Source organism: Castor canadensis, chromosome X, assembly GCF_047511655.1.
Source record: "Castor canadensis chromosome X, mCasCan1.hap1v2, whole genome shotgun sequence".
NCBI lineage: Eukaryota > Metazoa > Chordata > Mammalia > Rodentia > Castoridae > Castor > Castor canadensis.
The window spans coordinates 97,407,316-97,432,133 of NC_133405.1; the positions used below are offsets into that span (position 1 = coordinate 97,407,316).

General features: G+C 43.5%; 1 protein-coding gene across 2 annotated transcripts in view; it reads left to right on the forward strand.

Moving 5' to 3' along the window:
* Positions 1–24,818, forward strand: part of Shroom4 (shroom family member 4) — a 196,956-nt gene that overhangs the window by 153,220 nt on the left and 18,918 nt on the right. For both annotated transcript variants that reach the window (XM_074063628.1, XM_074063629.1), the window contains 2 exons: positions 1,947–4,440; positions 9,896–9,957. In XM_074063628.1, the coding sequence (XP_073919729.1) occupies positions 1,947–4,440; positions 9,896–9,957 (2,556 nt within the window). The remainder of the gene's footprint in view (positions 1–1,946; positions 4,441–9,895; positions 9,958–24,818) is intronic.

Below are 24,818 nucleotides of genomic sequence, written 5' to 3' on the forward strand. Positions count from 1 at the left end.
CTAGGAGAAAGCTCAGAAACAGTCTGAGCTTGGCTCCTGTTGCAGTAGGGGCGTGGTTTCTTCAGCCGGAAGGGTGGGGGGTGGGTAACAGGTTCCCTTGCCAACAAGAAATTGATGGATTCCTAGCCAAAAGCACAAGTGAGCAGGATGCCTTGGGGGGCAAGGCAGGGAGTGAGAATTATGGGAAGTTGACCTGAGGGTCTCATGGGCTGCTGTCACAGCTCAGCTGTGGCTTTCTGGGCTACAGCCTTTCTGAGAGCAGCCTGAAACCTCTGGGGTTCTAGTCAAAGGGAGTTACTGGCATGACTTGGCTCAGTTCAGCTGTGTGTGTGGGAAATGGTACTTAAAATCCAAGATTGTGTCTGAACCTTGATCTCCCTGGTTTGGCTTTGCTGTGGGGGCGAGGGAGGCATGGGTGGGCATAGGCCATAGTAGCATCTATACTGATATTAGAGGGAACATTAATAACAATAACAACCAGCCAGTGGCAGGGGACCAGCCACTGCCATGTAATAAACCCTTGCTAGGGGCCTGGGCTATGACAGGCGCTTTGCCTTGATTATCTCATTTCATCTATATAGCAACTCTCTGACAGAAATATCACTATTTCTGGTAGAGTGAAAAACTAAGGCATTGAACTCAGGGCCTCATGCTTGCAAGGCAGGCACTCTACCAGTTGGGCCACTCTGCCAGCCCTTTTTTGTGAAGAGTTTTTTGAGATAGGGTCTCATGAACTATTTGCCAGGGCTGGCTTCGAACCATGATCCTCCCAATCTCTGCCTCCTGAGTAGCAAGGATTACAGGCATGAGTCACCAGTGCCCAGTGCAGCTCTGCTTCTTTAGCAGCTTAGTGAACTTGTCACTAAGCTTCAGCATTCTCAGTTATAAAGTAGGGAGAATACTCTCCTCACCTGGGTTTACAATAGACCATTGTAACCTGGCTGATTGTGGTTGTTAATAAAGAATCATGAGTGCTCTTGTCAAGAAAAGAATGGTGGGCTGGGGGCATAGTTCAAGTGGTATACTGCCTGCCTAACAAGTGCAAGGTCCTGAGTTTGAGTACCGCCAAAAAAAAAAAAAAAACAACTCTGAAAAGAAGACAGAGACTAGGTATGGTATGTAGCTCATTGATGGAACCCACGACTAGCATGTAGAAGGCTTGGGTTTTGTCCCCAGCACTACAAAAAAGAATAAAATGGAATGGAATAGGGTAAGGTAGGGTAATGTAGAGTACCATAGCCAATACAGCACAGCTCAGGACAGAATGCAATAGAGGACTGCCTAAATTTCCACGCTGGCTATGCCACAGGTTAGAACTTGGAAAAATCACCTTATCGAAGTCACTTTGCTTTGTGGGCTCACTTTATTGACACCAATGGTTCTCAAAAGTGTACAGCACCTGGGAAATTGTTAGCAGTGCAAATTCTTAGGATCCAACTGGACCTGAAACTCTAGGATGAGACCCAGTAGCTTGTGTTGTAACAAGTCCTCCACGTGATTGCAATGTACACGCAAGTTTGAGAATCACTGATTTGTGAAATGGTCTGGCTGAAATTTAGTCAGCCCCATAGGGCCCTTCTCTAATGCTGATATTCTGTGACTGTCTCTTCTGGTAGAGAACCACATGCTGACTCCCCAGGGACAGGGAGAGCCTAGAAGTAAGTTCAGACTTGCTGGTGGCAGGGAAATAGTGCATAACCCCCATGGCATTCTTTGGGACGTTTGCCCATCCTTCTTCCATGTGTCATCTTGTCTCCCATGTCCTCATGGTGCCCCAGTATCCCTATCCTTCCCTGTTTCCCCTTCTTCTCTTTCTGCCTTATTGCCTTTGCATTTGTGTTATGGGTGGCCCTGGGATGTTCTGCCTTCTGCATGGCAGGGCTGGCTAAGGTGGGAAAGGGATCTGGTGGCTTGGCTAACTAATAAGTGTACCCTGTGTCTTTCAGTGACGTGTGTGTGCAGTGGTGTCCTCTCTCCCGGCACTGCAGCACTGAGAAAAGCAGCTCCATTGGCAGCATGGAGAGCCTGGAGCAACCAGGCCAAGCTACCTACGAGGGCCATCTCTTGCCCATTGACCAGAACATGTACCCCAACCAGCGTGACTCAGCCTATAGCTCCTTCTCAGCCAGCTCAAATGCCTCTGACTGTGCCCTTTCCCTCAGGCCAGAAGAGCCAGCCTCTGCAGACTGCATCACGCAAGGCCCAGAGCCAACTAAGGCCCCCAGTGGTCGGCCTAATGTATCTGAGACCTCAGGAAGCAGCCAATGCACCAATGGAGGCCACCTGACACCCAGCTCCCAGATGTCATCCCCCCCACAGGAGGGCCACCACTCAGGGCCTGCCAAGGCAGTCAGGGGCCCACCGCAACCTCCAGTGAGGCGGGACAGTCTTCAGGCCTCCAGAGCTCAACTGCTCAATGGAGAGCAGCGCAGGGCTTCTGAGCCTGTGGACTCCTTGCAACAGAGGGAGAAACCAAGCTCAGAGACAGGGCTTTCTCCAAGGAACCCTAACCGGTTCTGCTGCCTCAGCGGGCAAGACCAAGTGACAGGTGGGGGCCATCAGCACTGTGAGCTCAGCCAGCCTTCTGAATCCAGCCAGCAGGACCTTGAGCATCTATCGATGGAGGCATCAGCCAAAGCTGTTGGTTCCCCCAAAGTCTGTGACAAAGCTTCCAGTAGAGATCCCAGCCTTCCCAATGAGGCTTCAGCAGAGTTAGCTAAGATTTCCTCCTTTAGTGGCTCTCTACACACCACAGGACCCACAGGGCATCGCCACAGTGCCCCCGAACAGCTGCTAGCATCCCACCTGCAGCATACACATCTTGATTCCAGGGGCAGCAAAGGGATGGAAGCAGCATCTAGGCAGGATGGGCGTCAGTGGACTCTATCCCCTTTTCACAGCAACCACAAAGTGAAGAAAAGTCCATGTGCCCCTATAGGAGGAGCCCATGACCAGCCCAGTAAAGAAAGAAAGACCAGGCCAATGGACGATAAACCTGTGGGTCCAGGACACCAGAACCAAAGCAGTTCCCCACACGGAGAGGCTGATGGACACCCTCCAGAAGGAAGTTTCCTGGACCCAAGCAGAGCGAGCAGAACAGGCAGTGAATTGGGCAGCCAACAGCCCTCTGCCTCTGGCTCCCTCATTCGACAATCCAGAGACTGTTCTCAAACTACTAAAGTAGCTGGAAGCACAGAGGTGACTGAAGATGGGGACAGTGAGCCCAAGGAGTGTGGACGGATGGGGGGCAGGAGAAGTGGAGGCCCCCGGGGACGCTCAGTCCAAAACCGACGGAAGAGTGAGCGATTTGCTACCAATCTGCGCAATGAAATTCAGAGGAGAAAGGCCCAGCTCCAGAAGAGCAAAGGCCCCTTGTCACAGCTGTGTGACACCAAGGAGCCAGTTGAAGAGACCCAGGAACCTCCAGAAAGTCCTCCACTCCCATCCTCTAACTCATCTCTTCTATCTTCATATAAAAAACCTCCTAGCCCCAGAGACAAGCTCTTCAACAAAAACATGGTGCTCAGGGCTAGGTCTTCAGAGTGCCTCAGTCAGGCCCCTGACAGCCACGAATCTAGAATAGGCTTGGAGGGACAGACTAGCCCTGGCCAGAGGCCTTGCCAGTCCTCTTCAGACCTGAACACCTGGTGGAAAGCATCTGACCCATCCTCCTCAGACTCTGAGAAAGTAAATGCTCACTGTGGGGTCCTTGGAGGTCACTGGAGATGGTCTTCAGAGCATAAGCCACAGCCACATGTGGCACTAGCTATGGAAGGCCCTTCCAGCCCAGGTGACAACAAGGAATTGAAGGCTTCTACTGCCCCAGCTGGAGAGGAAGCTATCCTCTTGCCCTTTGCAGACAGAAGAAAGTTCTTTGAAGAGAGTAGTAAATCCTTATCCACATCTCATTTGCCGAGTTTAGCAACTCATAACAACAAGACTTTTACTCAGAGACCAAAACCAATAGACCAAAACTTCCAGTCAATGAGCTCCAGCTATAGGGAATTGAGGCGCCATCCCACAGACCAATCATATCATTCCACAGACCAACCATATCATGCCACAGACCAATCATATCATCCCATGTCACCCCACCAGTCAGAGACTCCCACTTACTCAGAATGCTTTGCGAGCAAAGGTGTAGAAAACTCCATGTGTTGTAAGCCGCTGCATTGTGGTGATTTTGATTACCACAGGACCTGTTCTTATTCCTGCACTGTTCAGGGAGCTGTAGTCCATGACCCTTGCATTTATTGTTCTGGGGAAATCTGTCCTGCCTTGCTAAAGAGAAATATGATGCCAAACTGCTACAACTGCAGGTGTCACCACCACCAGTGCATTCGGTGTACAGCTTGCTATCATAATCCTCAGCACAGTGCCCTTGAGGACACCAGCTTGGCCCCTGGCAATGTTTGGAAACCCCGGAAGCCGATGGTGCAGGTGAGGACCTGGTTCTCTGGGTGGGTAAGCATCATTATTCTCCTTATGGGGAGGATAATTCCTTAAAATGGTGCAACCCAGTCTCTGCCAGACACCTGTGTGTCTTCAAAGTTAGATAAAAGTAAATTTTGCCCCATAAAATGAACAGAACTAGGATTTCTATCCTGACTGTAAAGCTGCTATCTGAGGGACCTTAAGCAAGTCACTTAACCACCATAATTTGAAGCTATATGATTTTTAAAAGGAAAAAATAATATTTACCTCATAAAATAGCCAGTACTAAGAAAAGTCTTATTGCCTCATATCCAAAGTAGAATAAAATCATGGCTGCTTCATGGATCAGTAGTGAGGATGAAATGAGATTGTGTATGTACAGTGCCAGGTCCAGTGCCTGATACAAAACAGCATTTCCTGCCTTCCATTTCCTGCTTATAGGTTTTTTTTGGAGGGGGTGGTACTGGGGTTTGAACTTAAAGCCTCATGCTTGAGGCAGGTGCTCTACCACTTCAGCCACTCCACCAGCATTTCCTGCTTAAAATATATTTGGAACTGCAAAATTTGCAGATGTCCCCCAGACTTTGCTTTCAAAGTTCTGGTTTGTCTTATTTTTTTCAAGGACAGGAGACCCTGATCCAAACTGGCTGTTGCTATGCTCTGGTTCTAACCTATAACCCTAACACAACCTCTTACCATCTCCCAGAGTACTTCTGGGAGGCACCCCGATATCTTTGCTTATTCACTACCAGATTTCTCCCTAGTGGCACCTTTTGGTTGTTGTGGTCAAACCAGAAGTTAATTCCTATATTGAACTATTGTTTCTTAGGCAGACACTTCTGTAATGGCTTAGTGTTTGAAACTCCTCAGTATGTATTTGAAAAACAGGAACTTTAAAGTGAAAGGAGCCTTACACAGTAATAATTCATATTATATATAGTTCTAAAATGGCTCTTCTATGGGAAAAATTGAGACAGTGTTTGCCAATGGAGGTGGTACAGAGACTGACTGAAAAAGGACATGACAGCATACTCCCTATCTTGGTAAGGGTTAGATTTACACAGGTGTATTCATCAAAATTCAGTAAATGTGCCCTTAATATGTGTGTATATCATGGGAAGTAAAGTTTGCCTAAAAATGTTTTAAGCAAATATCAAACTTCACTTAATATGGATGCTGAATTGTTTTTGAAATATACAGGTATACATAACTTATAGTTTTCACCAGCATACAAGTTTGTTTTTGGTGGGACTGGGGTTTGAACTCAGGCTTCATGCTTGCAAAAAAGGTGCTCACAAAGCAGACACTCTACTGCTTGAGCCACACTTCACATCCATTTTGTTCTGGTTATTTTGGAGATGGGGGTCACACAAACTATTTGCCTGGGCTGGCCTTGAACCCATGATCCTCCCAATTTCAGCCTCCCAAGTAGCTAGGATTACAGGCATGAGTCGCTGGCACCTGGCTTCAGCATGCAAATCTTATACATATTTTGTTATACTTATCCCTAAGATTTCATGGGTTTTGATGCTGTTGTAAATAATATTGTTTTCTTAATGTCAAGTTAAAATTCTTTGTTACTACTGTGTAGAAATATAGTTGAACTTTATATACTAGCCTTGTGCCCTGCAGCCTTACAAAACTCACTGATTAATCCTAGTAGCTTTTAAGATTATGAAAGACTTCATACTTAGGCGATCACGTCACATAGGAATAGAATTTTTTTTGCAGTCCTAAGGTTTGAACTCAGGGCCTTGTACTTGCTAGGCAAGTGCTCTGCCACTTGAGCCACACCCACAGAACTTTTGTTTTAATTTTATTTTTGAAACAGGTTCTCATTAACTTTGCCTGAACTGACCTCAAACTCTTGATCCTTTTGCCTCTCGAGTAGCTGGAATTGCAGGCCTACACCATTATGCCCAGCTTTTGAAAGAATTTTATTTATTTCTTCCTTTCCACTCTGTATGCCCTTTCCTGGAGGAGATAGGAGCCGTACTGCACTGTCCTCCAGTACAATGTTGGACAGAAGTGGTGATAGCAGACATTATTGCTTCATTCTTAATTTTTCACTGTAAGTTTGATGGTAGCTGTAGCTTTTTATGTAGATGTCCTTTATCAAGTTAAGGACACACCCTTATATTCTCAGTTTCTGAGAGGTTTTTTAAATCAGGAATGGATTTGGAATTTTTTTTCAAATGTTTTTTCTGTATCTGTTGAGATAAACATATAAGTTTTCTCTTTTTGTCTATTTGTATGGTGAATTACATTTATTGGTTTTTTTTTTAAATAAGCAACAGCCTAGCATTGCCAAGACATAGTATCTTTTTTATATGTTATTGTACATTTGATTTATTCATATTTTGTTGACTATTTTTTGCATCTATGTTTATCAGGGATTTTGGTCTATAATTTGTTATGTATCTTTGCCTGATTTTTGTATCTAGATAATGCTGGTCTTAAAGAATGATTTGGGAAATACTCCCTTCTCTTCTATTTTCAGGAAGAGGTTGTATAGAATTGGTATTCTTTCTCCTTTAAATTTCTGCTAGAACTCATCAGTGAAGCCAGCTGGGCCTGGAGGTTTTTTGTGGGAAGGTTTTAACTAGAAGTTTATTATGGGGTCATTTAGATTATATATTTCTTCTTGAATGAGGCATTTCATTTAAGTTTTCAAATTTATGCAGATAAGATTGCTACAACTTATTTTGAAGTGCATCCAGAATTTAAGATGGGCTGGTGGATGAATAGAAGGGTAAACAGATATATGGTAAGGTACATATAGCAAAATGTTAATTGTAGAATCTAGGTGGTAGATATATGGATGTTCAGTGTAAACATATTTCAACTTTTGGTATGTTTGAAAATATTCACAATGTTGGAAAAAGAAGAGGAAATATGGAATAATGATTGAAGGGCACTGGAGCTGCAATCAGACTACCTGGGTTTGAATTCCTTTCCAAGAACTTACAAGCTTTTCCATCTTGAAAAGACTGAAGATAATAGCAGCACCTGCTTCTTAAGTTAGTTGTGAGGATTAAATGATTTAACATTTGCAAGGCCCTTAGAACAGGGTCTGCCAGATCATAATCATCTTATAAGTTAGCTATTATTTTTTTAAGATAAGAAAGATTTTGGTTCAGTTTGAGAAGTTTTGACTGAAAGAAGGACTTACAAATAGATAATAGAGCAAGGGAGCTAAGGAAAGGGGAAATAAAGAAGTTGATGGCTCAGGATAAGCCACTGTGAAAAGGAAGGAGGTTTAAATGGCAGGGGCAGCAGTGGGCAGCAGCAATGCAGGTGAGCCTGTGCCTGTCCACGCCTTTCCCTTTGTGCTTAGAGGGAGGGATACATTGGGTTCCTAATGCCTGTTAGACTGGCTAAGCAGCTCTGCTTAGATACTAGGCTTTCCGATATGTGGATGGCTGTCTAGGAGTCGCTGCGTTGCCCCTGTAACCTGAACCCTCTCTCCACAACCCCACGAGACCTGGGGAAAAGTTGCAGTGTGGGTTGAGATGCTATAGCTCCAGTGATTAAAGTGGGGGCTGTCTGAAGTAGGGTTGAGATTCTGCGCCTTTTGCCACCAGAGAAAGTAGGGGAGCTAATTGCCTTCTATTCAGTGCTATTAGGAGAATGGAAATCAGCACACACTCACATCCCCGTTAGTTTTGCATGCATTGTAAGATTGGGTCACTCAGCACTTATGAGATAAATCATAATAGGAACCTCATTTTACAGCTGAAGAAACTAAAACTCACAGAGGTCACACATTTCGTAAGCAGCAGGGCCAGGTTTTGAACAATACCAGTGACTGATATTTGGGTGTGCATTGGGTCCTAGGTGCTTTAGATCAACTCCAAGTCCTCAGGCAATCAAGCAATACATACTCTCACACTACCATATAGCTGGGAAAGTAAATTAAAGGAACATTGAGAACACACAGCTAGTGAGGGGCAGGTGTGGGATTTGAAGTCCTGCTATCTAGCTGCAGAGGCCAAGATCCTGAATGAGCCACACTGCCTCTCCAGTGGATCACAAATCCCAGGCCTTCTCCAATACCACAGCCTTCTAGCAGTATCACTTCCACTAGGCAGCAAATTCCACCAGGATCCCCAACTACCAGCCAGGGGTTTACTGCCATTTTGGTTCAAAGGGCATAGACCATTTACAGGAACCTAAATGGCTCAGGGAGAAAAAAAGTAGGTGATACCAGGAATCTGGGAAGGCAGTTGGGAGCGTGGGGAGAGGACTTTGGTTTGGCTACTGCTATTTTCCGAGTAGATAAATGGTACCAACAGGCACAGCCAGATCTTTCTATGTGCCAAGCACTGTGCTAGGCGTTCTCTCTGGACATCTCATTTAATCCTCACTCGTGGTAATCCAGCAAGACTAGACAGCATATCCTTATTTGCCAGATAGGAAGCTGAGGATCTGGGAGGTGACAGAACTTCCCTCAAATAACACAGCTAATAAATGTCTTAGCCAGTATGAGTGGTATCAAATCCTGTATTCATTCTGCTTTACCTTGTATCTGATCCCCAAAGGGGATACCTACTGGAATAAAGGCAGTACAACCTTGAATAGGACTAATAATAACAGCACCAGAGTAAAATAATTTGGAAGATCAATGAGGTTTAAGAATAACTGCATTTCCATTAGGTTAAGCTCCAAGTCTCTAGGTAGACGGTGCTGAATACAAAATTGGGAAGAATCAGAAAAGCAAATTTACACTAAGTTTGGAGCTAGAAAAGGAAGGCAGGGCCATTTTTTATAAATGGCACACATGGCTTGTCTGGAAGGAAAAGAGTTACTCGAGCATGGTGACTAAGGAAAACATGCCCAGGGCAGAGAGTCTGTAGTGAGGGGACCATGGCATCCGGCGCTCATGGCCCCTGAGATGAGCCCACTTCAGCCCCTGCCAGCAGATGTGGGCAGAGGAGGAAGAACGGCTGCAGGATTGCAGGATGGGGGTGGCTGGCATGCCTGCCTTGCCTCTGCCCACCCTGGGAGAGGGTTGCCCCCTCAAGGCCAGGGCTTGCAAGAAGATGCTTTCTGTATTGGAAGAGGCAGGAGGAATGAGCAGGTTCATCCAGTAAAACAAACAAAAGGACCTCCATCCCTCATTGCAGGCAAAGCCAGAGCAAACAACAAACATGCTAAACTGGTTTTCACTGTGGTTTGGGAGGGAGTGGAGCGAGAGGGAATGCAGTGTTCTAGCCCACAGTGTCCAGGTCGCTGAGCGCTTTCTCCATGCCTGCGTGCCTGCAGCAGCTCAGCAGGCCTCCTGACACCTAGAAGGCTACCTTTCTGTCAGGTGCATGTTTCCCTAGCCTGCCTAGGAAAGTAGGTGGTACCACTTACAGGGCCTGGCCAGGGACAGGTTCCTGACTGCCTGGTGATTTTGAAACCATCTAGATACCTGAGTGTTCAGAGCTCTCTAACTTATCAGCATTTTGCTTTGCAGGAATTTTCTGGGGACAAATGGAAACCAATAACAGGAAACAGGAAGACTAGCCAATCAGGGAGGTAAGTGACCACTCAGGGAGTTGGGGTTGAGCTGGTGCCTCTGGGACTTCTATCGGAGTTGTTAAGGTCTTCGGTTTGCTTAGTTTCCTTTGAGGAAATTGGTCTGGAATCCATACCAAGCACTTGGTGTCATGGATGGAATCCACCCTGCTCCCGAGACAGCTACGTAAGACCCAACTGATTGTGAGATCCTTTTGAAATATGCAACATTCAGGCAGTGTTTTGGGACTTTATGGTGGTCACTTGGAGGCCTGAGGTAGCCTTGGCGAGGCAGACCCAAGGACATGTGGACCATATTCTGTAGAAACAGAAATGAGAAGGCATAAGCTGTGCCTGCCTTCCCAGTGGCCATGGGAAAACTGGAACAGGCAGTGCCTTTGCCCCAGAGTTGTTGGAAGTACCTGCATCTTGACTTTTGCCACCATTCTTCTAATAGGGCTTGCTGAAAACTTAAGGTCTGCTCAATAATATCCTAGATACAGATCATGCTGACCAGAGGGCATAATTCCTAGAGAAGGGAGGGACATTTTTACAAATATCACATGTGGCTTGGGATAAAAATAAAAGAGCTTCTTGGACACACCTTAAGGAGAAAGCTCCCAGGGTGGAGAGTCTACTTCTGGAATGTGGGGATCATGGTGACTATGAGGCATAAACAGTTAGCTTCTCCAGGATTGATCTCTATAAGCCTGGCCGGACCTGTCTTTGTCAGATTCCTTGATTCACTCTTTCAGTTTTTCCTCAGACCAAATGACACAAGAGGCCTCACAATTATATTGGTTCCTAATTCAGACTCCAGAATAAAGAAAGAGACAGGAAAGAAGGCTTCAAGCTGTGCCATGTTCTCCAAGGTGAAGGCACCGAGAGAGAGGACTAGAATCTGTGTCTCCTGACCCCTGAAGAGTCAGAGACTCTTGGGGTGAATGCACTCTGATTTGATGATAAGGAATTATCTTGGCTTTTCTTTGACACCAAAGCCTGAACATTCTATTAGTTTTCTGGGTTTTGATGGGGAAGGAAAAGAAACCAATGTTTGTTAATCAGCCACTAAGTGTCAGTCTTTGAGCTCAGCCCTTTTACATTCAAAATTACATTTATTCTCTTCAGCAGTTCTTTTGCTGCCTTTTCTTTTAGACGAGGCCCAGAGAAGTAGTATAACTTAGCCGAGGTCACACAGATAATAAGTGATGGAGCTAGGTTTTAAACAGTATGGCCTCCAAAGTTCATGATTTTTCCGTGAGGATCCCCAAAGAAAGAGTTCAACAGGTCCCTTAACAGCATGTCTCAGGGAACCTAAGTACTGGATTCTGTGGCTGGTCTCGATCCCCATCTCTGGAATAGTGCACAACGTCCTCAGGAAAATCATTTCAGTCTAGTGAGCCTGCCAAATTTCCTACATTAGACTGAGACCGCCAAGAGAGGCAAGCATATATCAGGCCTAGCCTTATTCTCTGCACCTGACACAGAGAAGTTGCTTGGGTAGCATTTATCATCTGTTTGCCAAGTGAAGATACAGAACCTACTCACTATTAAATGGGTGAAAGGACACACAAAAAATAATGCTAACCAACATTTCTTTCTTTTTGCCATGCTGGGATCCCCAGGGCCTTGCACATGCTAGGCAAGTACTCCACTACTGAACCAACACCCAGCTGCTAAATAATGTTTCATGAGCTCAATTCTCTGTTTTAGGCACCATTCAAAGCATTTTACAAGTTTTGATTTATCACTGTGACCTTATGGGAAAAGTATTAGTAGTCTTTCCCTTTGATAAAGAAGAAACTGAGGCACACACAGATACATTCATTTGCCTCAAGTCACACAGCTAGTAAGTCAATTAGGCAGACCCAGGCAGTCTCTAGTTTCAGAGACACTATGCTACAGTATGATGCTTCTCAAAAATGGTTCTTCTGGCCAGGCACTGGTGGCTCACATCTATAATCCTAGCAGTTTGAGTGGCTGAGATCAGGAGGATTGCAGTTCAAAACCAGCCTTGGCAAAAAGTTCAGGAAACCCCATCTTGACCAATAGCTGCCTGTGGTGGCATGCATCTGTCATCCCAGCTATGTAGGAAGCATAAAATAGAAGGATCGTGGTCTAGGCCAGCAAAAAGTGAGACCTTGTCTTGGAAATAACCAGAGCATAAAGGACCAGAGGAGTGACTCAAATGGTAGCGTACCTGCCTAGCAAACCGCAAGCTGTGAGTTCAAACCCCAGTATCACCAAAGCAGAAAAATGGTTCTCCTGATAACTGGTCAGTGAAGAAGACTTTCTTAAAACCCTTGCATAGGCACTGCCTTTTGCTAGGCAAGGCGGGAGATGCTAGTGAAAGAGCAGCAGGAAGCACAGTGCCTGCCAGCAGCTTGAGCAGGGGAGACTGACCCGTGCAAAGTTAAACAGCAGTAATAATATATCACCATTGCCAAACAACTTAAGGGCCATGAGCCAAGTCATAGCACATAGGGCATGCTTTACTTCCCCAACAATTCTGCCAGGTCACTGTCATTATGTAGGGTAGTGAGTCTCAGACTTGAGATTGTTGAAACACGGGAGCTGGACCCAGCCCTCAGAGAGTCTGATTCCATAGGTGTGGAGTTGAGCTCAAAATCTGTATTGCTCACAAGCCCCCTGGGTGGTGCTGGTGAAGCTGGTCCTGAGATCACACTTTTAGAAAGAACCACTAACTCAGATAAAGATTCTGAGGGTCAGAGAGGCTAAGTAATCTACTCAGGGCCTCACAGCTAGCAAGGGGACAAGCCCATATTTACCAGCTTTTTCTTACTCCACAAGTTACTAGAAGGTAAAACCTTCAAATACGGGCTTTAAACAAGAAGCACCTGGCCCTGGTGAGGGGCCAATACACAAGTGTATCTGTGCTTCGTGTCAGTTCATTGACACAAAGCAAGTAAGAAAACTGAAGGTGGGGAGCTGCAGAAGGAAGGCAGAGAGGAGACTTCCTCTTGCTTCTGGGAAGAAGCAATCCTACTGCCATGGTATTTGTGACTTCAGAGTTAGTCCTACTTGAGTTCAAATGCAGGTTCTTCCATTCAGTAGCCATGTGGCCTTGACAAGTGCCTGCCCTTCCTTTCCCTTCCCATCTTGCTGTCACTCTGTCACTGACTCTCTCTCTCTCTCTCTCTCTCTCTCTCTCTCTCGCTCCTTATTTGTAAGATGGGATAAGAGCACCTATGTCAAAATGGTTGTGGTGAGGAGCAAATGAGTTAATATAAATAAACCCTTGAGAACAAAACCAGACATCATAAACCCTCAGTGAATGTTAGTTGTGATACTGGTAAGGATGAGAAGATGACTAATGAAGGCTCAGACTAGGTAGGCCATGATAACTAGATAGGATTGCAATCATGGGAGCAATTAAAGGTCGCTGCTAAGCCATGGGTACTGAGTCACAGTCAGATAGGAACAAGAAGCTCTGCTGTACTCTTGCACAGTATGGTGACTGCAGGTAGCAGTAGTGAACTACACATTCCCCAAAGAGGATTCTGAAAGTTTTCACCATAAAGAAATGATAAGTGTTTGAGGGACAGATATGCTTAACCTAATTTAAACATCACACAATGAATATACATGTATCAAACTTTACATGGAACCCATTAATAGGTATAACTTCTTTGTTTTTATGTATAAGTTAAACAATGAAATTTTAAGGAAAAGTTTACCAGTCAGGTAGGTGACTTGATAAGTTTATTGTGAAAACAATATTCCAGAATATTAAAAACAGAAGGAAAATAGCCTTATTTCTGTCTACCACCTTGTTGCACTGTTGCTTTCATTTCTCTGCCAGCTTTCTCTGTAGGTAAGGAGATTATTCTTGGCATGGTTATAATAACTTTGTCTGTGTGCTTTTGTGTGTCCTGAGTCTTTCCCACCACAAGCATTACTTGGTAAACAGTTTTTCATGTTGTTATGTGGGCTTCCTCAATAGTTATAATTTTTAATGGCTACATAATATTTTACCAGCTTAATGTGCTCTAATTTGCTTAATCATTCCTAAATTGTTGGATAATTAGGTTGCTTCCAATTTCATGCTATTATAAAATAATGCTGCAAAAATATTTTGAGTAGCTATAGCCTTTTTCTCATTTTGAATTATCTCATTAAAAACAATAATATGGAGTTGGGGGTAGTAGTTCAAAGAATGTCCTTACAGATATCCATAGACTTCACCAAACTGCTTTCTGCAGGTGTTTTACACTGCCATTACCACTTTACCCAAAATTTTGCCATCACTGAAAATGTTCTTTTTCTAATGCAATGGGTGTAATTTGTACCTGTTATTTTAATTTGCTTATTTTGGTCATTCTAGTTTGAACATTTTCACATGTTTTTATTTGAAGTCAGTATTGCTTCTCCTGGGAATTGTCTGTTCAGATTTATTTGCTCACAAACTTTGAGGGACATGTAGAGAAAAGTTGGTGACTGGACCTGGGAACAAAGGGCGATAAGTAAAAGATAACTCTACTGATACTGATAGGGCACTGGAGAAGGGGAGCTGGTTTGGTGGAGGAGATGATAAATTACAGTTGGGATGTGTTGTAGTTGAAGTTAGGGAGGCATTCAGGTGGATTCTTTGGGGCATGTTTGTCAAACAGCAGCCAGAGGGTGGAGCGAGGAAGAATAGCCAGCAAAGAAAATGGAAGGATCACGCAGCTGCAGTGGTAGAAGGAGACCGCCGGCAGTGTACCACCATAGTGGAAGATAGGCAGATGATGACCATGAATGGCTTTGACAGTTTGCAATCACAAGTGACCTTCAAAAAAGCAAATTTAGTAAAGTGGTTGGCATAGAAAAAAAGATGGCATGATGGTCTGTAAGGGTGATGCATAAAGAAAAAATGAAAACAGATTTGCACACGTGTTTTAAGTGTGATATTCAAAGACTTTTAGTAGATTTACACTGATATACAGTCATTTCCAATCTATGTACAAGTGCAGTTCTAGAACATTTCTATCGCCCTGAAAAGCTCACTCAGGCTCATCTGCAGCCACTTGCCAGCCCCACCTTCAACTTCATGCAACTACTGATCTGCTTTCTGTCCGTAGATTTGCCTTTTCTGTACACTTCATATAAATGGAATAAGAGAAAAAATGTGAACTTTTGTGTCTGATTTCTTTCACTTAGCATGAGATTTTAGCAGTTCATCCATGTGCTATTGTGTTTTAGTACTTTATTCCTCTTTATTGCCAAGTAACATTCCATCCATTTTATTTATGCATCCATTTTGTTTATCCATCCATCCATTAATAGACATTGGGGTGTTACCACTTCCTATTTTGCACACTACTGTTAGAAACATTCATGTACATGTTTCTGTGAAGATATGTGCTCAGTTCTCTTTGCTATACTTCAGAGTGGAATTTCTGGGTCACATGGTAACTTTACAGTTAACTTTCTGAGCAATTGCCTGACTTTTCCACAGCAGCTGTATCATTTTATATTCCCACCGGCAATGAAGGAGGGTTCAAGTTTCTTTTCACTGATTTTAATATTATGATTGTGTTTTGTGTGATTTTAAAAATGTTGAAAAAGAAAAAATGTTTTAAAAGACATTTATACATTAAAAATGGTTAAAAAGAAGTTGGCTAGGGCAAAGGAAAATAAACTGGGGACAACTGGGTTTAATTTAGTGGTTCTCAAAATGTAGTTCCCCCAGGCCCAGCAACGTCAGCGTCACCCAGAACTCGTTAGAAATGAAAATGCTAAGGCCCTACTCAGACCTACTGAATCAGAAAGTGGGGATGTGGGCCAGTGCATGAGTTTTATCAAGTACTCTGGGCAATTCTGATGCAAGCTAGGTTTGAGAATCCCTGGCTTAAGTGAAGCTTTGGTGAGGATCTCAGAAACTGGATTAAGTTGAAACACAGAAAGGTAAGATGATAGAAGGTGAAAGTCTATCAGCTATGGATGCTGAAGACAGAAGATGCAGCTCAGTCAAAGATCCCAGGCAAGATAAGAAGAACTAGGAAAGGTCAAGGGTTGAGATGACATTTTGTGAGGAAAAATCCCGATGGAGTTTTCGTCACTTCTTCTCACTACCACACACATGTGTCTTTCACATTTGTCACAACTGGAATGATGGGTGTAGGTGGGAATAGCAAATGTATAATCTTATAATCTTGAGCCACTCCCTCTGCCTACAAGCCTGCAGGGAAGTAATGATCGCTCTTGGTTGTCTCCCTCCACTGTTACTTGGCATGCGTGCAGAGAGTGCAAACTCATTCTGATATCAGCAGGAGGGGCAAATGGTAAGAAGATGTACTGGAGAAAAATGTAAGTGTGTGCAGCATTTAAAAGCCAAAAGATATTATTTTTCGGATTATCTCTCTTGGTTTTCTCTACCTATGATTGCCAGCTGTGGTTCTTTCTGTTTTTGTACTCCACATAGAACTTTAGAATGTGTGGGGTGTGTCTTATATACAGTCACAGTTGATCTCACAGCATTGTGAGTTTAAGCCTACTTTTTCCCATTTTATGGATGAGGAAGCTAAAACTCAGGAAAGATATCATTATACAAAATAACACAATAACAAGAAGAACAAGCATAATAGCTAACATTTATTGTTTATTGTTTGTCAGGCACAGTTATATGCATTTTACATGAATTATGTTATTATTTATAATGACCTCACAAAATGGTTACTATTTATTGACCTAGTTTTTTAGATAAGATTAAAGTCACTTTCCCAAGGTCAAGCAGGAATCCAACTCCAGAGCCCTTTACTTCTGGGTTTTTATAGTAAGTACATGACAAAACTAGAACTTGATCTAATATTTTCAGTTCTCAGCCTAGAGCTGTCTTCTTTCCTGTCACCCTACTATGTCACGAGCAGAGTATGGAATATCCAGTGCATACTTCTTATTCCTAATTGAGCACAAGAGAAAAGATAACTCAGAGTTGAATCTCATTTCATTAGGAAGAATTATAATTTCATTAGAATACATTTTCAGGAAGCCTTTACCATCTAAGAAGAATGTACAAAGTACGAAGGATTTGTCACAAGTTTGGCAAAGTAAATTTAAATACTTGACTATTAATGTAATATTGGCCAAATAAAACTTATTCAAGGAAAATTATAAAATTCAAATGAGACAAACAAAGCCATAATTAAATGCATGGCTATACTCTGCTTCAATGTGGGAAAACTAAATATGGTAATGATATAATTGTCCCTAAGTTAATATATAGATGTAATATACTATGATTAGAATCACCATGAAACACTTTATAGAACTTGTCAAATTCACAGTGAAATTTATCTGGAAGAAGTGGACCAGAACACCAAAGGTAATGACGGTGGTCTTACCCCTCAGATGGTAAAGCCCGTCATGAAGTGGTGATTATCAAAAACACACAATAGTGGGTGTCAAACGGTGAAATAGAAAGGAGATCCTAGGAATAAACTCAAGCTATTTTAAGAATGTAGAACATGCTGGAAGCGACCCTGAACTGAGGAAAACAATCAGCCTTTCTTGTATAAATTTGGGGCATTTTAGATAAAGAAATGGAGAATGATTAATATAGTTATATGTAATTAACTTATACAGTATATACGATCCAGAAAATATATCAGTGGAGTAGCATATTTATTCCAGCTGTGGATACAAGATAAATTTGTGACTGTTAAGTGGAGGATATCATCAGAGACAAGATAGATGGGTTCAAATAAATAGAAGTTAGAAAAAAAATCATTGTACAACAAAATGCAATAAAAAACTAAGCAGCAGAATGAGAAAAATGCCTGGGATCAGCATTTCTGATAACGGTGGCCTGTCCAAAAAATATAAAGGATGGATACAGTTATAGAAGCTCGGTTTCAAGACTGAGCTTCATGAGTGGGCAGGGAAAATAAACAGGCAACTTACGTTACACAGGAGGAAATAAAGGCAGTAAAATCATTCCATGGAAAAGTACAATCTCTCCAGCAATGAAAGAAGTACAAATAAAAATCATCTTCAAGTTATCACAACTTCTTATTAAACTATTGACAATTAAGAGAAATGACTAACAGAGCTGGCGTAGTGGCTCAAGTGGTAGAGTGCCCACTTAGCAAGTGTAAGGCCCTGAGTTCAAACCCCAGTACTGCCAGGGAGGTAGTGAGGGATGGAGAGAGAGAGAGGGAGAGGGAGAGGGAGAGACTGGAAGAGGAAGAAAGAGAGAAAGAGAAAGAAGTGACCAATAGAAATGATAAGAACCCTACCTTGGTAAGGCTGGGGAAATAGTATGTGTTTGTGAAAGCAGCATAACTTGGTTCAATTTTCCTAGCGGGCAGTGTAGAAATATGTGACAAGAGTTAAAAACTTGTCATACTCTGACCCAGCATACCCCTAAGGAAATAAACTGAAAGGAAAAAAATAATTTCTTGAACAGTGTTCATAGTAGTGCTATTTATAATCATGGGAAAAGCTTACCAATCTATTATGTCATCATGATAGACTAGAATAGCCAGTAACAATGACAATTATACAAATGTTGGGTCTTGCACAGAAATGGGTACTCGTAATAACGGAAACCACCCAGAAAACTAAATCCTAAACTGGATGTTGAATCTGATAGTAACCATACACAAAGAAAATTCTAGAAGGAATCTGATAAATTGTAAATAGCGGGACTCGGGTGCACATGGTATTCTTTGGGTACGTGCCAAGGTGCTGGAATTTATAATAAAAAAGAAAATCTGAAGAGGAGGCAGCCCACATTGGTTTGATTTAGACCTGGGAAGGTAGAGATCAAAGGCTTTGGGAAAATCCCTATACCAGTGACAGACTATTACTTAACCAGATGTGCTTGATCTCGCTGCTAGCTAGAATTTGGTTTGCTAGAAATCTCCATCTACCAGCAGTTCTGTTTATCTGAATTCATCAGAACATTGACATTTCTGAGCAGCACCTCACCAGACTTTTGTGAACCTCCCCATGTGTCACTACCACTGTGACATAGTACCCCCCCACACACACACACCAATAAACATTTTCTAATACAGTTCAGAACCATGGCTTTCTTAAGACCTCTTTGCTCTCATCACCAGCACTAGTTTGGATAGTTTGCATTTCAGTGCCATTATTGACAAACACATTTTCTTTCTACCACAGTATCTCTCTCTCTCTCTCTCTCTCTCTCTCTCTCTCTCTCTCTCTGTGTGTGTGTGTGTGTGTGTGTGTGACAACAAATAGGGGAGAGAGTCATTGGGGAGAGGAAGTTAAGGACAGTACCAATAAAGCAAGGACTTCTCTGATCTCCTCTAAGCACACTTTGCATCAGCCTCTTGAGGATGGAGTACTGTTGTTGCCAGGCTCATTGTTCCTCACTGGAAGTGCTGTGAACCTAGGGGCAAAGAGAGATGACAGCCACAAGCTCTCTGGGTCCTTCTCCCCTCCTTGCGTTGCCTCCTTGTGTCTCACTTCCTGGATCTCGCAAATATTTCCTTTAGCAATAACCTAGGAGTGGCTGTTTCTCTTGGAGCAGCCTTATCTTTTGGCTGCTGAGGGAAGGGAAAGGTGAGAGGGACCGGTCCTGTGCTACCAAGATCCTGGAATGCCAAGCTATTGTGGTGAGTTTAAAAATAAAATTTCCAAACAAGAAAACTTCAAAAGGGCCGAGGAAGAGGCAGGAGGAGATTTTTTTCAGTCTCTGCAAATATTGGTCTTCATTTTCAATTAGAGCAAAAAAAATTTAACAAAAGGGGAAATGTATTCATCAGAAGAAAAGGCAAGCTTGTGCCAACGGGAAAAGAGAACAGCTCAAGCCTTGGCAGGCGATTTGCTTTTGTTTTTGACATGTTGTCTCCTGCCTGGTGTCAACAAAGCCCTGTCCTCACATTTAGCTTTCATGCTTCCTCCCCTTGCTTCAGCGAGAAGCTAAAACCTTCATGGACATCTGGAGATGAATGTAATACAAATTCATTTTGCTTCACCCCGGGAGTCCTTGCTTCAGTGGCATTGTCCCTCAGAGCCAGAAAAGGCAAGTTCCAGTCTGGATGCTACTGCTTCTTCCTCACTAGGCTAGGAAAATGTCTGCCCTATCTGAGCCTTGAGATCCTCACGTGCAACCTGCCAATAATGACACCTACTTCGGTGCGTTGTTAGGAAGATGAATTGAAATGCATACATGAAAGTGCTTAACACACAGTACCAAGTGGTACCTGCCCCTCCGTGAGGGAGGGGCTTGCCTTCCACTCCAGGGAGAGATCCTTACTTGGTTCAAAGTAGAGTAGCAGATTTCTGTGCATTTAGGAGGCCTGAGCCTTTGAAAATAGAACGTCTACTGGCTAATATCCTTGGTTTGAGCCTAACACACTTCAGTGGAAGTCTGTGGACCAGTGTCCTGCAGCCACGCTGAGAACTCTGCTCTGTGATAGTAATCACATTTACCAGTGTTTGCCTTTCCCTAGCCGCAGCGCAGGAAAGGCTATAGAGCAGAGTGGAAAGCACACACTGTCAGAATGACTTGGGTCTGAATCCCAGTAGAATTTCAAAATCTGGTTCCATAACTCAAAAGATGCATGACCTTGTCTGGACAAAGTGGCTCACACCTCTACTCAGGAAGTAGAAATCAGAAGAATCAAGGCTCAAAGCCAGACTGGGCAAAAAGTTAGCAGACCCCCATTTCAATAAGCTGGGCATGGTGGTACATGCCTGTAATCTCACCTATGAGGGAGATGCAAGTGGTAGGATCATGGTCTGAGGCGTGCCCTGGACAGAAGAAAAATGTGAAACCCTATTTGAAAAATAACAGACAAAAAAAGGTAATTGTGCAAATTATGCACAAGCTGAGGAGTCCAACCTTCTTAGCTGTATTCGTCAACCCTATTCGTTGTTCCTACAAGGGACCTGGACCGGCCTGCTCCCTGGTTAATGTTCAACCCTGCTCAACAGTCCAGAAATCAGGAGACCTCAGGTTCCAGCTCAGCCACAGGGCTGCCTCACCAGGAGGACCCAGCTTGCCAAGGATTTTAAGTTTGGGCTCATTCACTCACTCTTATTATCCAATAAAAGGGAGAATGAAAACCACATGAGGCTTAAGAGCAGTGTGAAAATCCAAAGGACCAAATATTCTAAAGGGTTTTGTTGAGTACTAACCACTTCCGTCAGTCAGCCTTACAAAATGTACCCCTGGTAGTCAACATCAGCTGAAAGAAAAGCACATGCCCTTCTAGGGACCTCTGGTGTCCCGATTCATGGCACTGAGGCTCCATCCAGAGGCTCTGGGCCCTAATAAGGCATCCTGGTAGCAGCTGTAATCTGCATCTGCCCTAATTCAAAGCACCGTCCTTCCACTCGCCCAGCTGCGAGGGCCAGGCCGAGCACTGCAGGGTCGCTTACCTTGGGGAGGCAGAGGTGGCAGCACTGCAGAAAGGGGTGTGTCACAAGCAATTCCCTCAACGTATTCTCTCCAAATATCACACTGTGTAAGATGACCAGATGAAAGGGAAGCAATGTCGACATAGCCCCTGCCTTCTTGGCCGTAAGAATTGAAGCCAAATAGTGAGAGTGGGCGTCTTTGGAGATACTGCTGCATTTCACAACATGTGGACTGGAAATGAAGATGGGGAAGGGTTGAGAGAGACAGGACAGGAAGTAAATATGGGCCATTCAGTGAATGTGGCAAGGGGTAAGGGAACAGGAGGAATAGTTTGGAAACCAACAGCTCTGCCCCCAAATCACAACACCCCACCCCTTTCACCCTGGACCTTTGTTTCTACAGTGTGGCTAAAATGCAGATTCCTGGGGCCCATCACTGAGGTTTGAAATCCCAATCGCTAAGGATGACTCCATGTATTTTCATCTTAAGCAATCTCCCCAAGTTATTCTGACCAGGAGCCACCTTGATCAGAGACTGCTGTCCAAGATCGGTGCTTTCCAACTTCTACATGGCGCACCGTTCCCAGAAAGAACTTTTTGAGCATGTACCCTCAACGTACACTGCTCATTTGTTCGTAAGTTTTTATGTGTTCTGATGTCCTCATATTTATGTTTTAAATTGTAAGAATAGTGAGAAAACATTAGTAGAAATAAGTACTATGAACAACACTACCCTGTACTAAACAATGACCTGACTTAAAAAAAAAAAAGGTGAATGGTTGGGGTCCGGCTTGAGGAAGAGAGAGAGCAAGGATGGTTACAGCCCAACTAGAGTGAAAAGATGGCGTCATTTTTCTGCAACCCCAACCTTCCCCTGAATGAAGTAGAAGGGAACCACAAAGGTCCCAGAGAGATTATCAATTTACCCACTAATCCCCGAGCCTTAGATTCCCAACACTGGAAATGCCAGAGGGCACTGGCCCAGGCACAGTGGTGAAGCAGTGTGTCGGGCAGCTTTCCATTACTCCAACAAATACCTGAGATAAAGTGATTTTAAAAAGAGGAAAGGTTAATTTTGCTGCATAGTTTTGGAGGTTTCAGTCTATGACCAATTGGCCTCACCACTTTGGTCCTGTGGCACAGTGCATTGTGGGAGAAGCACATGGTGGAAGAGGTCTATTCACCTCATGGTTGGGTACCAAAAAAAAGAGAAGAAGAGACCAGAGTCATGCAGTTCCTTCCAAGGACACATGCCCAGTGTTCTGAGGTTTCCACCACTTCCCAATAGCACCAAGCTGGAAATCAAACCTTTAACCCATGGCCCCTTTGGGGGACATTCCAGATCCAAACCACAGCAAGTAGGAACTTGTATCTTGTGGTATGTTGTCTGAGATGTTTAGCTGAAGAAGGCTTCCCCAAGGCACCAGCCTTGATCACAGAAGCTCATGCAGCTCAGTAGGAGGTGTGCTGTGCTCTTTTAGCAGGCATCGGTCCAGTCATAAATTTAGGAGGAATGATGAGATGATCAAAAGAGTACCCCAAAGAAATACGCAATTTAAAACACAGTCTCAAGATAAATTCCAGGCTCCTCCCACCAACCTCAGTTAGATTCTGGAGCAATTGGACTGCTGTAGCTGTCACTCATTGGTCCCTTACTTGGCAGCCTGGACCTGTATTTTTTCTCCACTGAAGAAATAAGTACCAGGCACCACTGTGTGCTGGACACCATGCTGGATACTCGTGATATAGTGGTGAACATGACATGGCCTTCACCCTCAAGACAGGTGGAAGAGGCAAGCAACTAAGTTAGGCAATTAGGGCGCGGACCCTTTGTACCTGCTCCATATTTGGGGTGGGGAGCAGGGAAGGCTTTCTCAGGAAACACTCTTATAAAGTATGAGTCTGAAAAGTCTTATAAAAAAGGGAAAGAGAAAGTGATTCTTAGGGAACAGAGTATGTACAGACAAGAATTGTGGGAGGTATGGGGATGAAAGAACTGTTTGTTTGGAAACTCACTATGTAGCCCAGGCTAGCCTTGAACTCACAATCCTGCTTCTGCCTCCTCAGTGCTGGGATTACAGGTATGAACCAACATTCCCAGCCTGAGATGGCAGAATTGTAAAGAACCTTATGAATCTTAGTAAGGGGTCTGGATTTTATAAATAATGTAGGCTTTAGAAGGAAATGTATAAAATCTGATTTATGCCTTATTTTTATCCTTAACTGTTACTGATTTTTCAACAGATTACATTTTGGAACATTACACTAAATTTCATATGGGAAAAATCAAGTTGTGATACTTGGCAGAAACTGTAGCAAAAAAACAGGGTGACAATGGAGACCTAGTCCTACAGATTACTAAAATAGATTCTAAAGTTGCAGTGAATAAGACAGTCTCACAAATTTAAAGGTAGATTCCACGGACCAAAACATAGAATGCTAACTGGGTGTGGTAGGACACAGCTATAATCCCAGCACTCAGAAGGCTGAGGCAGGAGGATTGAAAGTTTGAGGCTAGCCTGGACTAAATAGTAAGATTGCCTCAAAAAATAACAAGCAAACAAAAAACCCAAAGAAATAAAACAAACAATATGACAATAGAACAATGAAACCTATTGAAGTTGTAAGAAGGAAGGGGAGGGGGAATGAGAGGTGGTGATAGATGGGTGAATTTGAACGAGATATATTCTATCCATGTATGGGGCTAACAACGAAATCCCTTCCAACTACTATATGCTAATAAAATATGTTAATGTTAATCATAGCCTTTTATTACAAGTACTTCCCTTTTTTTTGGCAGTACTGGGGTTTGAACCCAGGGTCTCACCCACACTTACCAGGCAGGTACTTTACCACTTGAACCACAACACTGGCCCTTTTTGCTTTAGTTATTTTTTCAGAGTCTTACGTTTTTGCCCAGGCCCCAACCTCAAACCTTGATCCTCCTAGCTGTGCCTCCTGTGTAGCTCAGAACACAGGCACATGCCACCACACCCAGCTTGTTTGTTGAAATAGAGTCTCTCTAACTTTTTTGCCTGTATGCTCAAACCTTGAGAACCACAAATCCTCCTGATCTCTGCCTCCTAAGTAGGAGAGATTATAGGTGTGAGCCACCACACCCAGCCTTATAAATACCCTCTTTCAATATTTACATATTTATTAGTCAAATTGCATATCTAGTACTTTCAGAATAATATTAAATACTAGTGGGGAAAGTGATCACTTTTGCCTTGTTCCCACTTTTCATTGGAATTCCTCTAGTGTTTTACCATAAGGATAATGTTGACTATTGCCTTTAAAAATGTATGATAATGATGCATGGAAGGAACTATATTTTCCTATTGGATCTTTCCAGGCTGCAAAGGGTATTGAATTCTTACCACACATATTTTCTGAACATGAGATTGTCTTATGGCAATCATCCTTTGAGTCATTCTTTTTGGATTTTTTGGAGTTTTTGCGGGGAGGTGCTGGGGCTTGAACTCAGGGCCTCACACCTGCTAGGCGGGCGCTCTACCCCTTGAGCCACTCCACCAGCCCTTCAT